This window comes from Glycine max, chromosome 9, assembly GCF_000004515.6.
Source record: "Glycine max cultivar Williams 82 chromosome 9, Glycine_max_v4.0, whole genome shotgun sequence".
Lineage (NCBI taxonomy): Eukaryota > Viridiplantae > Streptophyta > Magnoliopsida > Fabales > Fabaceae > Glycine > Glycine max.
In genome coordinates, this window is record NC_038245.2 from 42094569 (window position 1) to 42112896 (window position 18328).

At 32.9% G+C, this 18328-nt stretch overlaps 3 protein-coding genes across 3 annotated transcripts; 2 read left to right on the forward strand and 1 right to left on the reverse strand.

The window, feature by feature from the left end:
- The first annotated feature begins 1195 nt into the window (after positions 1-1195).
- On the forward strand, positions 1196-7329 carry LOC100785917 (uncharacterized). The gene is made up of 9 exons (XM_003534132.5): positions 1196-1501; positions 2185-2358; positions 3260-3656; positions 3772-4052; positions 4151-4219; positions 4636-4692; positions 5602-5654; positions 5747-5822; positions 6090-7329. Exons 1-9 carry the CDS (start codon positions 1458-1460, stop codon positions 7030-7032), a joined length of 2094 nt encoding a protein of 697 aa, XP_003534180.1. The 5' UTR covers positions 1196-1457; the 3' UTR covers positions 7033-7329.
- A 2934-nt stretch (positions 7330-10263) lies between these two features.
- Positions 10264-13809, forward strand: LOC100786431 (nudix hydrolase 20, chloroplastic-like). Its single transcript, NM_001254714.3, has 9 exons — positions 10264-10658; positions 10899-10963; positions 11236-11422; positions 11520-11600; positions 12183-12308; positions 12547-12626; positions 12842-12957; positions 13050-13170; positions 13616-13809. Exons 1-9 carry the CDS (start codon positions 10335-10337, stop codon positions 13683-13685), a joined length of 1170 nt encoding a protein of 389 aa, NP_001241643.2. The 5' UTR covers positions 10264-10334; the 3' UTR covers positions 13686-13809.
- Positions 13810-14195: 386 nt separating this feature from the next.
- Positions 14196-18274, reverse strand: LOC100786968 (probable strigolactone esterase DAD2). Its single transcript, NM_001317443.2, has 2 exons — positions 17789-18274; positions 14196-14769 (listed from the first exon to the last, which is right to left on the reverse strand). Exons 1-2 carry the CDS (start codon positions 18196-18198, stop codon positions 14343-14345), a joined length of 837 nt encoding a protein of 278 aa, NP_001304372.2. The 5' UTR covers positions 18199-18274; the 3' UTR covers positions 14196-14342.
- Between the last annotated feature and the right edge of the window lie 54 nt (positions 18275-18328).

Here is an 18328-nt window from a genome sequence, read left to right on the forward strand (position 1 = left end):
AAATGGTGGTTCATATTCTTAGAACACAACTTTTTCATGTGATTGATGTAAAAAAAAAAACTTTTCCATGTAATCAACTAGTAGTATTATTAAATTAAGATCAGTTGACTCTTATTTTATCTTCATAAGTTAAACTTATAATATATAACCCAATTAAAATCTCAATAGTATAATTTTCATTTAACGATTATAGTGCACTAAATTGCATAAATACATTAAAAAAAACTAACTGTCCTGAATCCGTTTCCACAATGAAAAACCTCATTTCCATAATTCCATGTTCATATTCGCATGGAATGTAGAATAAATTGCTTCCTCTGCTTATAGTAAGCAACAAACTCCCACTTCTTTATGGTACCAGTATATACTAGATTACGTCCATAAAAACTAACATTATGATAGATTAATATTTACCAATAAAAAAACACTAATTTACGTCTCTCGAGAGAAGAACAAGCAACAATATTGATTCAAGACTCAGTCCATTGTATGAATCCCGCAATGAAAACGTTATTTTATGTGCTAGATTCTTCATGAAACATATGATTAATGTGTCGTTAGGTAAAAGTAAAGTAAAACGAAACTTCAGAATCAACTAACACCACTTCACAGAATGCAAATTTGATTCTATTTTTCTTTTTAGATTTAGTTCCGTCCATATACCATGCCCCTCTTTTCTAAAAAAAAAACTTGTTTGCCTTTTGACTTTTGTTGAATATTAATAAATTAATAAATAAATAAATCCATAAACTAGTAACTTAAAAAAAATGAAGTTAAATAATAAAATGAGCAATAACAAGGAGATAAATGTTTGATTTTGAAACATATGTTTTGTATTAATTTCAAAATGAATTTAATAGGATTAAAAATTTCAAAATCAATTTATTTGTATTAAACTATTAATGTCATAAAGTCATCAATATACCAAACTTAGAAAATGCATTTACCTTATTCCGTCAAATTGAAACGCTTGCACTTTGCATAGTGTCGTGCCTCTTCTTTCAAGCAAGAGCCAATCATAACGGTCCATCACATAACTGATTAAACTCCATCAACGGTCCATATCGTGTCCTATAAAAAGAAGGCGAATATAGCATCACCACATAAATCCTCGGCCCCACACATTACGTGTATCGTGATCCATAGCAACACGAAATTATAGCCAAAAAGCGGCACTTATTATTTTCGCCAATGAGAATCGCCACGTGGCTCCTAGACAGAAACCACCGACCTTGTAGGGCAAAGGTTCTTTGGTTTGGTGAGTGTTATTTTAGAACCTTTCATCGGATTACCGGTCTGTCACTGATTTCAAACTTCCACGACCATCCGCTTCCAATTTGTTTGTTTTTCATTCTGATTCGATTCTGGTTATCGCCAAATTTCTCGGTTTTCCGCATATTTTGGATTTGGAGGGGTTTGAAGAAATAACCGAACTTTGGAAGGAAAAACACAACCCCATGATGCAACGCGTGGTTGATCATGTTCTTGGTGTTGCTAAAGAGTAAGTCCATTTGATTTATCTATGTGGGGGGTTGAATATTTTATCATGGTTGTTGGATATCTATGTTTTAAATGAAATGGGGTGCCTTTTTTTTTTTTTTTTGTGAGTGGAGTTTAATTATATTATGATGGTTTTTTAGGCAATGATTCAATGATAAGGACGTGTTTCTCCTCTCTATTTTTTTGACATAGTTTCTGTTTGGTCCTGGTTTTTCTTTTTACTTGTTGCTATGGCTCTCATTCTGCTGATCCTCCTGGACACTGGATGTTTGGTATTGTTTTTACTGTTCAAATGGGTATCGTTTGTTTGATGGATTGAGTTAAGTCATTTTGCTTCTGTTATGCTTCAATGCTATTCTTATAGCAATTTTCACGCACTTTTCTTTTTCCTTTTTTTTTGGGGGGGAGGGGGATGTTATTTTATTGCTAATCTAAAAGATTTGACTAAAACAATTCTGTTTAATTTTGTTGCTTTTGTACAGTCTTAACTCTTAAGGTGTTAATCAATTCAAAAGATCTTTTAGTGGCAAAGAATTTTTGGAATCCTAATACTTTTTTTGTTTTGATGGAAGTGCTACAATACAATGCATTGATGTTTTAGAGCCATGGGGTATTCTATCCTAATGTCTTAATCAATTGTTTACTTGGCAAAGGATGGGCATATTTATCTGGTTTTTAGTGCAGGTCATTGAAGGCAATTACTTATGAGTCCTTAAACAATATTGTGAGGCTAATCAATGGAGTATCAGCCCTTTTGTTGGCACTACTACCTGGGAAAGCTAATATACTTGAAGGCATCCATGGTTGGGAACTCAAGCCAACTTTCAGGGGACCGCGATTTCCACGTTGGATGGAGAAGTAAGTTTTCATTATAACATTAGTAACTTTCTGTGTGATTTTTTTCTTTATTTTCTTAGTGTTACGTAGTTGATTTTATATACTTGTATTTGTTGCTTTGTTATAACTCAGACTATTGGTATGGAGTAATAGAATCACTATTTATTTGCTAAGGCCTAAGAGTCACTAGTTCAGTTATTAATATTTTTTTTGTTAATGTTCTTTAGAAAATTGCATTTTCTATTATGGGTTGTTTTTTATGTCATTTACCAAGTATTTGCATGCACTGATACTAATTTATAAAAGGTGTACCTATGAATGCATTAAGGTTTCAACCCTTTACTACCCCATGATACTGGTTTCATGCCTTTATATGCATATCCTTCATCTACCTGTTGTGCAGGTTGCTGTCTACAGCACATGGATACTAAAAGAATTAGGAAAGAATGCAAGTTGCAAGGAACTATATTATTGAAAAACCAAATTTGAAAAGAAATGACTAAGGCTTTATATTTTCTGAATTAAGGATTTGAAGTTTTAAAAATCAGACAAGAAGAAAGAAGGGGAAAAATGAAAATTAGAGAAAGAATAAATTAGGACACATAGTGGAGCCAGAGAATTGGCCGAGAATGACGTCAAATTAAACTAGAAAATAATTGATGCCAAGGAATTAGTATATAGGGATAAAAAGTGTAATTCTTTTAGTTTTATTAAAAACTTGTAAGTATATTTGACTATGTATTTTATTTTTTCTTTTACTTTTTTTTAATGTTTTGCTTTTCTAATTCTCTGAAACATTAGAGTTCAGATCATGCATTCTATCTCATTTTGGGATGGATGCCTTTCTTTACAGCTTAACAATGTGGCTAGTTTGTTCATGATATTGTTGTCCTTGCCTTGAACTTTGCTTTCTTTTTTCAAGTGGTGTATCCTCTTTCAACCAGTTCATCCATGAACTTTCTGTGGATTCTGATAATTCAAGCCTTGAATACTCATCTGGAGAAGAAGATAGTGATAGATTCGATTGCCCTCCATCTCCCGCATCTCAGAGTTCTAGAACCTCAGAAGCTGGTTTTGCAAAGTACAGTAGGCATCAGATGGATTGGATCCAGTATATCTTACTTTTGATTTTGTTTCCTGTAAAGTTATTGCTGTGTATTCCACTTCATCTTTTCCGGTTAGTTTATTATGGGGTGTCGAAAGCCATGTCTATCACTGGAAATAAGCGCCCTTCGCATTTACATGCACATAAGAGGGTGCTAAGCCTCAAGGATCATATTATCCATCGTGCTACTGATAGGAGACGTGGAGTTGTAGAGGTTGTGCAACAATTTCTTTATTCATTAATTTGTATTGTATTTGTTTATGTTGTTTAGATCAATTTCATGAGTATGTAAATTATGTATTGCTAAGTATGTTTATATTGTGAATCAGGATCTTCATCAAGGCATAGAGTTATCTATAGAAGCTGTCTTCGATGTTGTTCACAAGGCAGCACATCTTCTTATTTCGCCTTCAGAAGCTTTTGGGACATTATTCAGGTTGTTTTCATCTCATGAAAGTGGCACTAAAGAAGATTGTGATGGTGTTGAGGACACCCCCATTTATAGTGCTACATTAGGAGAGAATGACCCAACACCTACACAGAGGAATGTAAAGTATCAGCCTCTGAATACAGATGCCCGGACATGCCAGGATGTCATAACAGACCTTGGGTAATGTTCTTTATCATGCATTTGCCTTTACATTTTGTTCTTTTTTGTCTTGAAATCTTGCTAGTCTGCTTCATGATTTATCATTCTATCTATGGCAGGTATCCATATGAAGCCATTCGTGTGATCACTGCTGATGGATATATTCTTCTTTTGGAAAGAATACCTAGGTAAAAATGTTCATTTTGATTGAAATCATGTGGATCTTCATAAATTTAACTAAGTAGCCTTTTTGAGTTTTTTTACTTTGATCTTCTGAGATAAAATTAAATGCACCACGGATGGTTATTTTTATGAATTACTTCAGAAGTCAGAAATGGATACAGCAGTGCATGATTCTAATTGGCATACTTTGATATCTCAACTATTTTATCATTGTGTGGAGTGAGTAACTTCAGATATGTGGAATAATTTTATTATGGTTGGGAATGTGTCTTTTTCTGTTTATAAAGTTAACTTTTATAAATTGATAAGAATGTGGCAAAAATATTTGTGTGGAAAATGGTGATCATTAGGGATGTCATTATGATTTCTAGAAAAGGTGGTACCTTGCATGTGGTATCTAATGCTTGTTCTGACTTCCCAGGCGAGATTCAAGGAAAGCTGTTTATCTTCAGCATGGGGTTTTTGATTCATCAATGGGGTGAGTCATTTTATCTCTATATTTGCTTAGCTTTTACTTTATTCTGTTATTAGTTTACTTATGAGTTAAGAGAGTCATACTGTCTATTTGTGTTTGAAAAGCTCATGTTTTGAAGAACAAAAGATTTTGCCTGAGTGTTGTTATGATGTCAGAATAAGCAAAATTTGTGAAGTAGATTGAGAGAAAATCTTTTGTTGCATTGTGAGCTTTATTTTAAGTCAATAGGTGCATGAACCTTACATTCTTACTATTAGTAGGATAGAAACAGTCTGGTAAATGGAATTGGCTTTATTTACTAAAGGCCAGAGCATTTATAGTATTTGAGTTCAGAACTCACTATTGAGCAACTTGTTGAGAGATTTGTGCATACCCACTTAAATTTTGTGTTTGTAAATATTTGCTTGGGATAGGGATATATGTGTTTATGCTAGGAATTGGGATAAAATGGGAACATAGGTTTGTTTGTTATTATAATTTCTGTGACATTTGAGTGGGTGTATGGGGGAGTGACATGGCCTGTAGTTCCTACAGAAAGTCAGTGGCAACTGGCAAATATTGAGTTTTTGTCAAAAGTGACGAGTGAAAAGGTGCTGTGTCCTTTAGGCCAAAGAGAATTGTGCTTTCAGTTTATCCTTAAAATGTACCTCAAATGGCCATGGGGAGTGAGAATTCCCTTATAAGCCTCAAAACCATATGAACTTCTTGATGCTTTATGGTGTGTCCTTCATTTGTCTTTTTCTTGGAGATAATCTTGTTACCAAAATTATGTTTACTGTGCAATAATGCATTTACTTGAGTATCAAAATTTTCTATTTTAGGCCAGTATCTGGACTTCGGATTCATTTCTTTTAACTTCTCAACAATATATCATAGTGATATTCTAATATACTTTTTTTCTCTGGGGTTCAGTTGGGTATCTAATGGTGTTGTTGGCTCTCCAGCTTTTGCAGCCTATGACCAAGGTTTGTTATATTTGTCTAGAAAATATCTGTGCTTTAGCAAACTATTCCTTTTTTTTGGAATTATTACATGTATAGTTTTATTCTATCTGCAGGGTATGATGTGTTTCTGGGGAATTTTCGTGGTTTGGTTTCTCGGGAACATGTCAACAAGAACATATCATCACGTCAGTAAGTTCGTAAAGCAAATCTCTTTATATATTTTTGAAAAATTTCCTAGAGAATGGAATGGAAAGAATTGGGAAGGAAAAGTATGAGTGTTTGTTTTCCCTTGATAATATGTTTACTCCCAAATAAGGGGACTTATTCCTTTCCATTCTTTCCCCTTCTATCATCCTCATTGCCTTTCATTGAATAAAGTTGATTTCTGTTTGTATCTGATATAATCTAGCTTTGTATCCTATGCTATGTATTCATGTAAGAATTGATGTAATGTAGATACTGGCGGTATTCCATCAATGAGCACGGGACTGAGGATATTCCTGCTATGATAGATAAAATCCATGAAGTAAAAACTGCTGAATTGAGGCTTACTAAACCTGATATAGAGGAGGAAACTGATGATGATCAGCTTTACAATCTTTGTGCCATTTGCCATAGTTTGGGAGGAGCTGGTATGATGATGTATGTTATTACACAAAGGATAGAAGGGAAACCCCATAGACTTTCAAGATTGGTTTTATTATCACCGGCTGGTTTTCATGATGACTCTAATGCAGTTTTTTCTATGGCGGAGCTTCTATTAGTTTTACTGGCTCCTGTTTTGTCTCTTCTTGTGCCTGCCTTCTATATACCAACCAGATTTTTTCGTATGCTTGTCAACAAGTTAGCCCGGGATCTGCATAACCTACCTGCAGTTGGAGGATTGGTTCAAACTTTAATGAGTTATGTTGTTGGTGGAGACAGCTCAAACTGGGTTGGAGTTTTAGGATTACCACATTATAACACAAATGACATGCCGGGAGTATCTTTTCGTGTTGCTCTCCATCTTGCACAGATGAAGCGCACCGGAAGGTTCAGAATGTTTGATTATGGGAGTGCATCCGCCAATATGGAAGTGTATGGTTCGCCTATGCCTTTGGACTTGGGTGAACACTACGGACTCATAGACATTCCTGTTGATCTTGTTGCTGGACAGAAGGACAAAGTGATAAGACCTTCAATGGTAAAGAAACATTATAAATTGATGAAGGGTGCTGGTGTAGATGTTTCATATAATGAGTTCGAATATGCACATTTGGATTTCACCTTCTCCCACCGTGAAGAACTCTTGTCTTATGTAATGTCATGCTTGCTGCTTGTGGATCCTAATAAAAAACATCAAGTGAATCAAAGGGTTGTAAGGTCAAGGAGGAAAGGACAAGTTGCAACTAGTGGGTAGGTTGTACAAAAAAATTTACAGTTCATACTTACTGAAGTACTTCTGCCATTGCTTGCAAGAGTCTTTGTGTTACATTGTGCATGTTTGAATATAGAGCTGCTCTGTATACTAGGGGTCATCTTTTCCTACAAATCTTTGTTTTCCGTTTGGAGGAAAAATAGATCTTGAAAATATGTTTGAAATGTACATTGTAAAATAGTGTACAACTGTACTGATTATTAGCACAGAACAAAGGCAGTAGAGTCTAGATTAATGTTGTATTACTATTTGACTACAAATCTAGTGTTGTCTTGACAATTTGATGTTGTCATTAGATTTCCTCAGGCTCACTGACTGCAGTGATACTTCAAAAGATGTTGCTCTCTCTCTCTCTCTTGGTAACTTATTACCCTAAAATGAATTTGAGATTATCTACATGTGTGTCAGATATCAGTCAATAATTCACATCTTTGCAAAACTTTTGAATTTGCCACATATTTTTTGTGAAACTGTTGTTACCTGGTAGTACAATTAGTGTTATGAGACGCAATATCTTTGATGACAGACATGTAATTACCCCGACTTCACCTTATGAAAACTAGAAAAAAGAAGCATGATCTCATGACTGGTCTCTACTCTTATACGTGCTCTTCTAGCTTCTTCAGCAGCTCCTTCAACTTGCTGTTTCGGCTTAAAAAAATGAACTCAATGAACAATATTTTAAACACAAATTTCCAAAAGAATGAAAATGTTCCAAGATTATAATATGGATATATAAAGACTTGTTCAAAGCATTTTAAATCACTTTCTCTCAGTGTGGACCAAATATAACAAAATGTTTTCTAACCTTGTAACAGAATTAATCAGAAATAAAGACAGAGTAAAAACTAGGAATATAGTAGTCAATTGCAGACTTGCAGTATATAAACCAAATAATTAATAAAATTTCAAAGTTGAATTTTCTCTTAATTGAAAGTTAAAAATGTTTTTTTTCTTATAGTTGGTAATTTCTTTGACATTTATCCTTTTTTTTTCAGCCTGTATTTTTCACAACATGGAAGGCTTTGAACAAATAAATTTTCTTATCGTCAATCTTTCACCCTAAAACGAAATTTAATAACACAGACACTTCGTGAAAACATTTCCCTAAATATATTATTCTGCAAAAGGAAAATTTCCTCATAACTATAACTTATATCATCCAAGAAATTGCAATAAAGCAGTAATTGGACTTTTTCTTTTATGAGTCTTATTATTATATATGATGAAATTAGTTGAGTAGATATATATGAAGATGTGAAAGGAAGAGGAAATAATTCATATTATAAATTTGTTTTAGTGAGAAGCCAGGTAAAAACTCATTTTACTGTAGAAGATGAACTACTCTATAAATAAAAATTATGAACTCTCATTCTCACATCTGAGGTGACAATTTTGGCCTCAAAATTAAGGGGAGCTTATCAGAAAATATAGAAGATATGTACAGCAAAATAATGATAAAAGAAGCTAGCCAACCTATCAACCTTTTTTCCACTTTCATAATTCAATTCATGCAATGATATGCTTTTGTGTCCTTGCAAAAAACTCAAAAACCAAGCTCCCTTGAAGCTATGACGAAAGCTGCTTCATTACTATTGTGTAACATGCAAACCATGAAGGTATAAACTTGCGTTGCCCTTCCGGGACCATAAACTATACTATTGTAAGAACAGAGAATTAACAACTAAAGATGTAACAATAACAAAGTCTAATGGTCTCACATTATGTATATTTGTACGTAAATTGTATAGCGTGCAAACCATAAATAAAGGCATAAACTTCCAGTCATTCAAAAACAATTTTAGAGTTTCTTCCTGAATTTCTTTCAGAAGATTGTGTTTGGAATTCGGGAAACATTTGAGAACAGAAAGCTGCACAACATGTTATCAATTGACGGAAATACAGGTTTGTGGAATGGTAGCTTAAGAACATTAAGCAAGACAAGTTGAGAAGAAACAGGGAAACAAATCCAACACACATCATAGGAAGTTGAACATAGAGCAAGACTAAGTTCATAAGGCATAGTATGCTTTCTCAATCTAAGATTGATCAAATTGACTCCAAAATAAAAGAAAACGTCATAATAATAACCAATAGAAAAGATACTACTTTGCAAGAAAACTCGAAGAAGAAAGGTATTATGAGAAGAAGAAAAATTATCATAATGTAAGAAGTATGAACAAAGAAAAAAGAAGGAAGAGTGAGGGCAAAAAAACAAATTTATCCAACAAGCGAAAGGAAGATGAAACCACCATAACTGTTAATTACAGGGTACTCTTCATGGAATGGATGCCTCATGCCACATTTTTTTAACATCATCGCCTTCACTATTTTCCAAGAGTATGTTAGGATTTGGATTGCAAAAATACTTTTGAAGCAAAAATAATTTTACGAATGGATCAACACTCTTGTTTTTGCTTTTGGATTTACATTGAGATACGCATCCCAATATTTTAACTGTAAATCAGACATGCACCAAGTGTTCTAAATATAAGAAACACATTTGACTGGAATTCAATTTCAATAGTAGATATTGATAATAGAAACTCTTTCTTGCATGTAAAACAGAATATCAGAAGAAAAAAAATTGATGCATGAAGAAAGTGGCCGAGCCATCCTAAACCAGCCACAAAATTAGTTCTTACATTATAACCAGACTAAAGTACATCCAAAATGGATTTAGTTAAACCTATTTTGATAAGTCCTTGCTAATAACCAAATCAAAATTAAAATTACATTTAAAGTGTATGTGTCTAAACCTTTTTTATTTTTATTTTACTTTTAGTATGATTTTTAAATAAAATGTAACTTTTTTTTTCAAAGATAAAAAAAAAATTACCACCCCTCAATTTTAGAATAAACAAACAATTGAATGAGTAAGATAACAATCATTCTATTAAGACACAAATTAACAACTAATTATTTAATTTAAACTAGACTTAATTATATAATTGATCTCTTAATTATTAGTAACAGTTGAATTGAGTCCTTCAATTATTAAAATGTCCAATTAAATTCTCTAATTATTAAAAAACACTACAATCATATTCTTTTCATTTGATCGATTAATTTGATTAATTAAAGTTTTGTAAATAGATATTTTCACATTAATTGTCAATATGGAACTAGCTGTAATAAATAAATAAATAAAAAGACTTGAAATATCTGGTATTCTGGCCCATTAAAAAAGGGCCTAACTCTAACAATGCCTCCATTCACAAAAACAAAAACCTGAATTGACACAGTAAAAGCAGAACCTTCACTTCCTTGGATCATGTCGTGATATGAGATACCTTAACTTGTGTGCTGCCGTGCTGAGTAACCCAGAGAGAGTAATGGGAACGGTTTGCTGCTGCATAAACAAGTTTGCTACTTTGAGCAACATCAGGTCACGACCCTTCTTCTCTTCACACTTCCCCTCTCACCATTTTCCCTCCACAACAACTTCCATCAACTTCAGCATCGCCTCTTCTTCTTTTTCTTCTGCCACATCTTCATTCACATGGGATGATGTCTTTCGCATATCTGAATCTCAATCTGCCACTCAAGACCGCTCTCGCTACCTCCAAGGCTTCTCCCACAAACTTCAACTATGCAATCGTGCTTCTGTAAGCTCTTCTCACTGTTTTCTTTGCTTCCTTGGAAAATACAAACAATGAATGAATGAAGCAAATTTGGTATCTTGAGTCACCCAATTGTGTGTTTGTGCGTCATGCTCTCTATTTTACCATAAAGTTTTTTTTCTATTCGGTTTTTGAAATATGGGTCTGGCTAATTTTAAATTTTTAGGACACACTTGGTTTGATTTTATTCTTAGTCTGTGTTGTTGACATTGAAATTGCTTATAGGAGAAACAATCTGAATTCCTTCCATTTGTCATTGAGGACCACGTTGTTGGATTCATTCACAATGGGTAAAATTTAATCTCTCTTTTTTTCCTTGTAAATTGCTTGTATCATCTCTTGCTTAGTTATTTGTAAATGTCTCATTGGTTTACCTTGTTGGATTCTGGCTGAATCAATTCTTTACCTTGCTCTGGCTGATCTATGTAGCTGACCTTACCTAGTGAGAAGGCTTTCTTGTTGTTGTTGTTGTTCTGATTTATTATGATGAAATGAACTGCTGCACCTGCACCTTAGTTAATGATAGTGGCAGGTTTATTGGCTAAACTTCAAATTAGTTCAGGTTTGTGGAGCATTTGAGGGACTTTGGCGATGTATTTGTTTTCCCCATAGATAAAAACAATGGAGGCCCCTATGGTGACTTTGTTTCTTTGCATCCAACACTGAAGACAGCTGACGAAAGAACCAGCGCAGTTGGATATGTGGTAGAGCGTTTGGGAGAGGAGCAGATTCCAGGCATACGGGATGAGGTATTAATTATGATTATTAAATTTTCTCAATTGTCATCCTTCTATGCTTTTCTAATGCCTATGTATCTAACTTATGTTTTTGTCCTTGTTTTCCCAGCTTTACCCCGTGACATCATCATTTGGTGCACCCATTTTCTTTTCATTAGAGCGTGCTGCAGCTCCTTATTTTGGCATTAAGGTACATGGGAATATCTCTGAGTACGTCATTGACTAACATGCTTCATAAGTTTGTTTGTAGTTATTGCAAATGTCTGAAGTCAGATATTTAGATTCAGCTGCCTGTACACTGTGAATTCTGCCCAGGCCTTCTGCTGTTATCATAGTTTATACTCATTTCTACTCTTCTAAAGCATGTTTAGCCACAATTTATTGTTTTGGTAGAAAACAATTTCCTCCTCTCTTCATGTTGTTTATAAACTATTTTATGCCAACTAAGTTTCATGGTAAAAACTTTCAAAAAAATTGGTCAAGTATTATTCGTTGTCAAATTGAACTTGCTTTAATTTTTTGGAATTGAATGTTACCAATTTGCAATCTTAGTGTTGGCTTCATTTTGAAATTAATTGATGATTTGTCTTCAAGCAAATTTGTCACAACCACACATTATTTGTTTTTCAACAGGCTTTCTAGTTGATAGTCCAGTTCTAATCCTAAAGCTCATGTTTTTCTATAACCTTTCTTCTTTAACCTGCATTTTGATATTCTAAAGCTCTTATTGGTTATAACATCTTTAACCGGTTTTTTTCTCTTCAAAGATTAGGCTTATGGAGTCCATATGAATGGCTATGTTGAGGTGGATGGGCAGAAACACATGTGGGTAGGGAAGAGAAGTGACACGAAACAGACATATCCTGGGATGCTTGATCATCTAGTTGCAGGAGGACTGGTTTGTAGTTTCATCAATATCTGTTCTGACCTTGAAATGTTTAAACATTTCTCCTTGAGACCACTATTACCTTGTGTGTGAATCATTTTTCCTCTGGTTAGAAACTGAACAGTGTTAATAATGTGCAAACACTAAACAAGCAAGTCAATGTTGGCTAATAAGATCAATTTACTATTAAATGTTTCCTTTTGTTCAATACATTATCATTGAGTTTCTGAGTTAATTGCTACTGTCACAGCCACACGGAATTGACTGTCAGGAGAATCTCATAAAGGAATGTGAGGAGGAAGCAGGAATACCTAGATCTATCTCTGTCAAGTAAGTTAATAACCTGGTCCCAAACCTTCCTCCTCTAGTGAATGGATTTTCTTTTCCTTTGGGATGGCAAGTTAACTGGGTTTTTTTTTCTGCCTATGCTCAACATGTTTATTAGTTGTGTGCACTAGTTCACTCTTTCCAACCATAAGCCAAAATGACAACAACCAAATTAGTAGCACTCTCTCTCTGTCTAATTATGTGATTGCTTCTGTCAGAGCCATACCTGTTGGTGCTATTTCATATATGGACATTGATGGGTATAGATACAAGAGAGATGTTGAATTCTGTTATGATCTAAAACTTCCAAAAAGTTTCTTACCTAAAAATGAAGGTAAGCCTTACAGGTTCTTCAATTTCACTGTTGTTTTTCTTCTAATGGCGCCCTGTTCACCCTTTGTGATAACTGGTTTAATAAAATATCAGATGGAGAAGTTGATAGCTTCAAGTTGATCCCTGTTACGCAAGTTGCAGAAGTCATACGCAAGACAGAGTTTTTCAAGCCGAATTGCTCTCTTGTAATCATTGACTTCCTGTTTCGACATGGGTATTTCTCTCTTTGCCTACTACTTTCCATACTTTTTTCCCTGTATGTTAATGTAAATAATTAAATGGAAGGAAAAAATTAATCAGCCTTTGTACATTAAAATCGTAAACATATGTATATAAAATAGCAGTGTGGTCATATTGTTCTATTATGGGAACCATATGGTATTTGTATGTAAGACTTTTGTTTGTGTGCTACTGCGCTTTATTAAAACTCTAGTTTGGTTGATTGTCATTCCTGAAATTTATGGGCCTTTGGCAGAGTATACACAATGAATTTGGAATTTCCAGGCTTTGTGATTACTATATGTTAGGAAATCATATATTGCAATTATACTGCATACAAAGTAACAAATGTGAAATTTATTTTGCAATTGTTGTCTTGAGTGATTATTCTTGGGATGGTTCCAGAGAAAACTTGATGATTATTTGTTCTGATATTGCAGATACATCACTCCTGAATATCTTGGATATTTGGATCTCCTACGAAACTTAAGAATAGGAGATTGCTCCTGACTCAAAGCATCATGACCATTTACTATGTTGCTATGCATTGATATGCTGCTCAAGTTTCTTGGTTATTGTTATCCTTTATATTGTTGAAATTCTATAATGATTTATTCAATATTATATTAACTCTTGGGATTGTACTTTTCTCGTAATGCAGTCTGCAACTTGGATACTTATTTGGTACTCTTTTTTTTTTCTTAAGAATTGGTGAGAAAACATTAAATATGTTCAAAGAATTATTCCATGCAAAATCTGACATTATAGATTTCATCGTCAAAATTGCGGCTGTTTGTTTTATCTAGTTGCAACCCCTTCAAATAAGACAAAGAAAGATAGTGTGGTCCAAATCATGTGTTGAAGATGAGTTCCACCAATTAATGGATAAGATTCATGTCAACTTAGTTGGAAAAAAAAGGATTTACCGCCCCACTAAACTGACCAACAAACCTAAGAGAAGAGATACAAACAAACAAAAAAAGTACACTCCCACAAAGCTAATTTAACAACACTATTTCACAAGTACAAACAATGAATTAATTAACACATACCACACTATTTCCACATCAAGAAACCATATAATTCTCGCACCACTACATCAACCTATAAATGAAATGAGAAACAGGTGTAAAACTAAGGTAACAAAAGGAATGAAATTGAGAATTACTAGCCAAGTACACCCTTAATCACATCAACTAGCTGAAGCCATGCAGTTAGCTGAGGAAAGTGCCCTTTGGTGTCTACAAACTCTAATGTAACTTTCCCTTTAATTTTGTTCTTCATGTAAACCGCTGCATTGTGTGGAACAACAATGTCACTAGAGGTCTGAATGATGGTGCATGGAGTTTCAACTTTGTCAAGTATATCTCTGTAGTCACTATAGAACACAGTCTTCGCTAAGGAAGCTGCTACTTCAGCTCTCATTCTTTTCAAGCACTCTCTGAATTTGTTAACAGATGGCTCATCATTTGGATCCACTACTAGTAAGGAGAAGGCAGAAACCCAGTTCTCATAGTTGGATTCTATGTTCTGCAATAACTGCTCAATATCTGAGCTAGTAAAGCCCCCCTCATAGTCATCTGTGTTAATATACCTGTATGTTATGGCAAGAACTTAGAGGGACTAATCCTTTTTTTTAATTGAGAATTAAACATGGAATAATACTAAGATATGTCTTGAGTTTGAGTTGGTTAAAGAAAAAATTATGATTTTTATTTTTATTTTTACCATTTTATTTTTTTCTGGAAGCAAAATATTCTCATAGCCAAAAGTCATAAGACTAACCTTTGAGGCACAAAGATAAAGTGAAGAACATAGAAAATGCCAAAGTTGATCAATGGATTTAAGAGAGTTTTCAACGGGGAACCCATTCTTAACTTACTTTTAGTGAGCCTTATATATATTGCATAAGAATTCGAACAAATTTTCACTTCAATGATAAAAATTTTAAGAACTTAAAATAAATCTCATAATGAACCCTTATCTTAATATTTTTCTATTAGTCCTGGCAGGTATTTTTAATGTTAAGAACTTGGTTCTTATCTATGGACCAATGCCATGTATGCAAATATTAATATAGAAACACAGAAGAACATGTTCAATTATAACTGTTTATCATATAAAATAACTATTTTTTTCTTTTACGATAATTATCTTAAAAATTATATTAATAATAATTTATAATTAGATGACAATATAAAATTAAGTCTCACATGAAAAAAAAGTTGATTGTAATATTTAAAAAAATATGGTACCATCACATCAATGAAATTAAAAGTAAATTAAAGGTGAGAGAGGTTTAATTAGTGTAAATAAAAACATATGTGAAAATCTATGCATATTGTTTTGGGTACGAATAACTGAGATCATAATAACAACAACCCAAGTCTTACAATTCAAATTAACCAAAACTTCTTAAGGAATTTTTAGAACTTCGAATTTAAATTTTTTATAGTATGTTTGGAAAGATGAAATATGAAAGGAATGATAATGGAGGGATGGAAAGGGAAATTTTTTTTTCACTTTTTGGTAAATTTTTAAAGGTGAAAGGATGAGAAAAAAAATTATGGAAGTAACTTATCCTTACTTTTATATACTTCTTTATTTTATTAAGGATATTTTTGTTATTGTTGGATTGCAATAATTAGGGCCCATCCGAAATAGAATCAAATTCAAATCTTCAATGGTATCTCTTGTAGTCCAAAATTTGTGATTAAGATTAATATTTTTTTTTATCTTGACCCCTTTAGTTTATTAGGGGAAGGTAACTAAGATTTTTATTAAGTTAGAATTGGATGAGAAGATAAATAAGATCTAACTAATAATTATTTTCATCAAAACTTAAATTTAGATAATATTCAAATAATTTAGCTTTAATTTTAATATATTAATCACTTCAATCGTTTAAATTGAAAATAAATACATTTCTACTTTTTTATTTTATACATCTCTTTACTTTAAAGGAATCAAAATATAAAAAAAAAGTATAAATATACTGAATTGATCTCTAACTGAAATTGACTTGGCCGGCTAATTGGTGGTGCAAATTCAAAAGAAGCTACGGAGCAATCTTCCAAATCGTATTTTTATCAAAAGTTCGAGATAATTGAAGTCAGCAAAGTGGGAAAGTGAAGTTTTGTCTTTTTTGAGTTAGTTCAGAGCTTTTCTGCTTATTCTATTAATATATATATATATGGATGAAAGCACAGGGCATCATCAAACCCCCCACCACGCTTAAAAAGTTGATAGCACTAGAGTACAAAAAAAAAAAAAAAAAATTGGACTCCCTCCCCCAATCCCATATAGACCACATGTTTTGGTTGGTTCATCTTTTTTTTTTTCCTTCAATTTTGTACCTGGTTAGTTCATTTAAATAGTAAAATAACAAAAAAAATTATTGCTTATTTGGATTATGATCTATCCTCATCTTTCGTACAGTCAAAATTTGCAAGTTGCTCAAATGATTAGGTGTATGAATAGTATTGATTAGTTATTGTTCGTTTTCCCTAATACTAAAGATTCCTACAGGCAGTGGAGAGTCCTAGATAGAATTTTGGGACCAAACCCCCTAAACACATGTCTGTAGGTATAAGGATTCGCTGAAGAGAAAGAGACAAGGAAAAAAAATAGCATACGTGTAACTCTAGGCTAACTCAAAACAATATAGGGATGATGGGATTAGTGAGACAAATATTTAAAAAAATGACAGTGAAGAAAGGAGAATACATGCATGTTAGAGGAGACAATAAAAAGAAAGAAAAGTTATATTTGTATATTAAATTTACATAATAAAAAAAGATGAAAACAAAGTGAGGTGTGATGAGTGGTATATGATAGAAATATAGAGAGAAAAAAATATTGTAGTTAACACTCTAAGAAGTGTTTAATGATTATAGGTTACATGTCATTTAATTATAAATTATTATTTATATGTTTTATAAAATAATTATTATAAAAATTAATAAATTTATTATACATCATAAATTATGATTAGATAATTACGTAAAATTATTTTACATTATTATCGTATTTTTTTCTCTTGTGTAAATAGTACTATAATAATAAAAGTGTAAAGTAAATATTAAGCGGAATAAATTAGAAAATAAAAATATTATTAAAATACATTTATTATATCATACTAAAATTATTTAATATTGATTTTTAAATAAATTAAAATATTTAATAGAACCGTTCAAAGTAGTACTGTCATGATTAATGCAAGAAGAGAGTTACTGTGTTTCATCAAGTAACTCAAGGATTTCAAAGTATCACAAAAACTAACGAGTTGAAAAAGTTCTTTACTCGGAATACACAGGAGGGGGAAGTTTTTTTAATCAAATCAAATAAAAAAAATCAACTTATTTCTTAATTTTCAAATAATTAACTAACAAAGTAACAATTAAGACAAAACAAAGGATAAGCGACCACTCAGATATAGTAGGAGTTAGTATTAATCTCTCACAACAATCTTGGTGAATCGAAATTAAATTTAAATTCTTATTAAAAGAGATGTTTACAATATTCGAGGATTTTTTAGACAAAATTGATTCAGAAAAAGGATACATGTGGAGGAAAAAAACAACAAAAGAAAGGATAAGAGAAAAACAAAGTACCTGGGAGAAGCACCAAGGAGAATAAGTCTCTTAAAAAGTTCAGGCCTTTTGATGGATGCTAAGCAACCAATCATGCCAGACATGGAATGACCAACAAAGGTGACAACTTTGAGGTCCATCTGATCCATAAGAGTGATAAACTCATCTGCAAAAGCTTCCAAGGAGGTATACTTCAAAGGGTCATAGAGGCTTGGATCCTTCACAGCTCCAGAAAAAGGCCAATCAAACAGCACAACCCGGTAGTTTTCAGCAAAGGAAGGAGTGATCTTGTCCCAGATGGATTGGTCTGTTCCATAGCCATGAGCAAAGACTATTGTTTCACTTCCTAATCCTTGGCTTCTAACATTCAAAGCAGTAGAAAGCCACTTTTTCTCTAACATCTTTGGGTTGTTGTTAACGTTTGGTTCCATATGAAAGGAAGATTAAAGGCAGAGAAGTAGTGAAAGAGAGCTAGAGCTAACTATTGCAAAATGTGTGGTTTTCATTGCTGCCTTTTTGGTATGGCCATATTTATAGCCATATGAGAAATGTTTTTCCTTC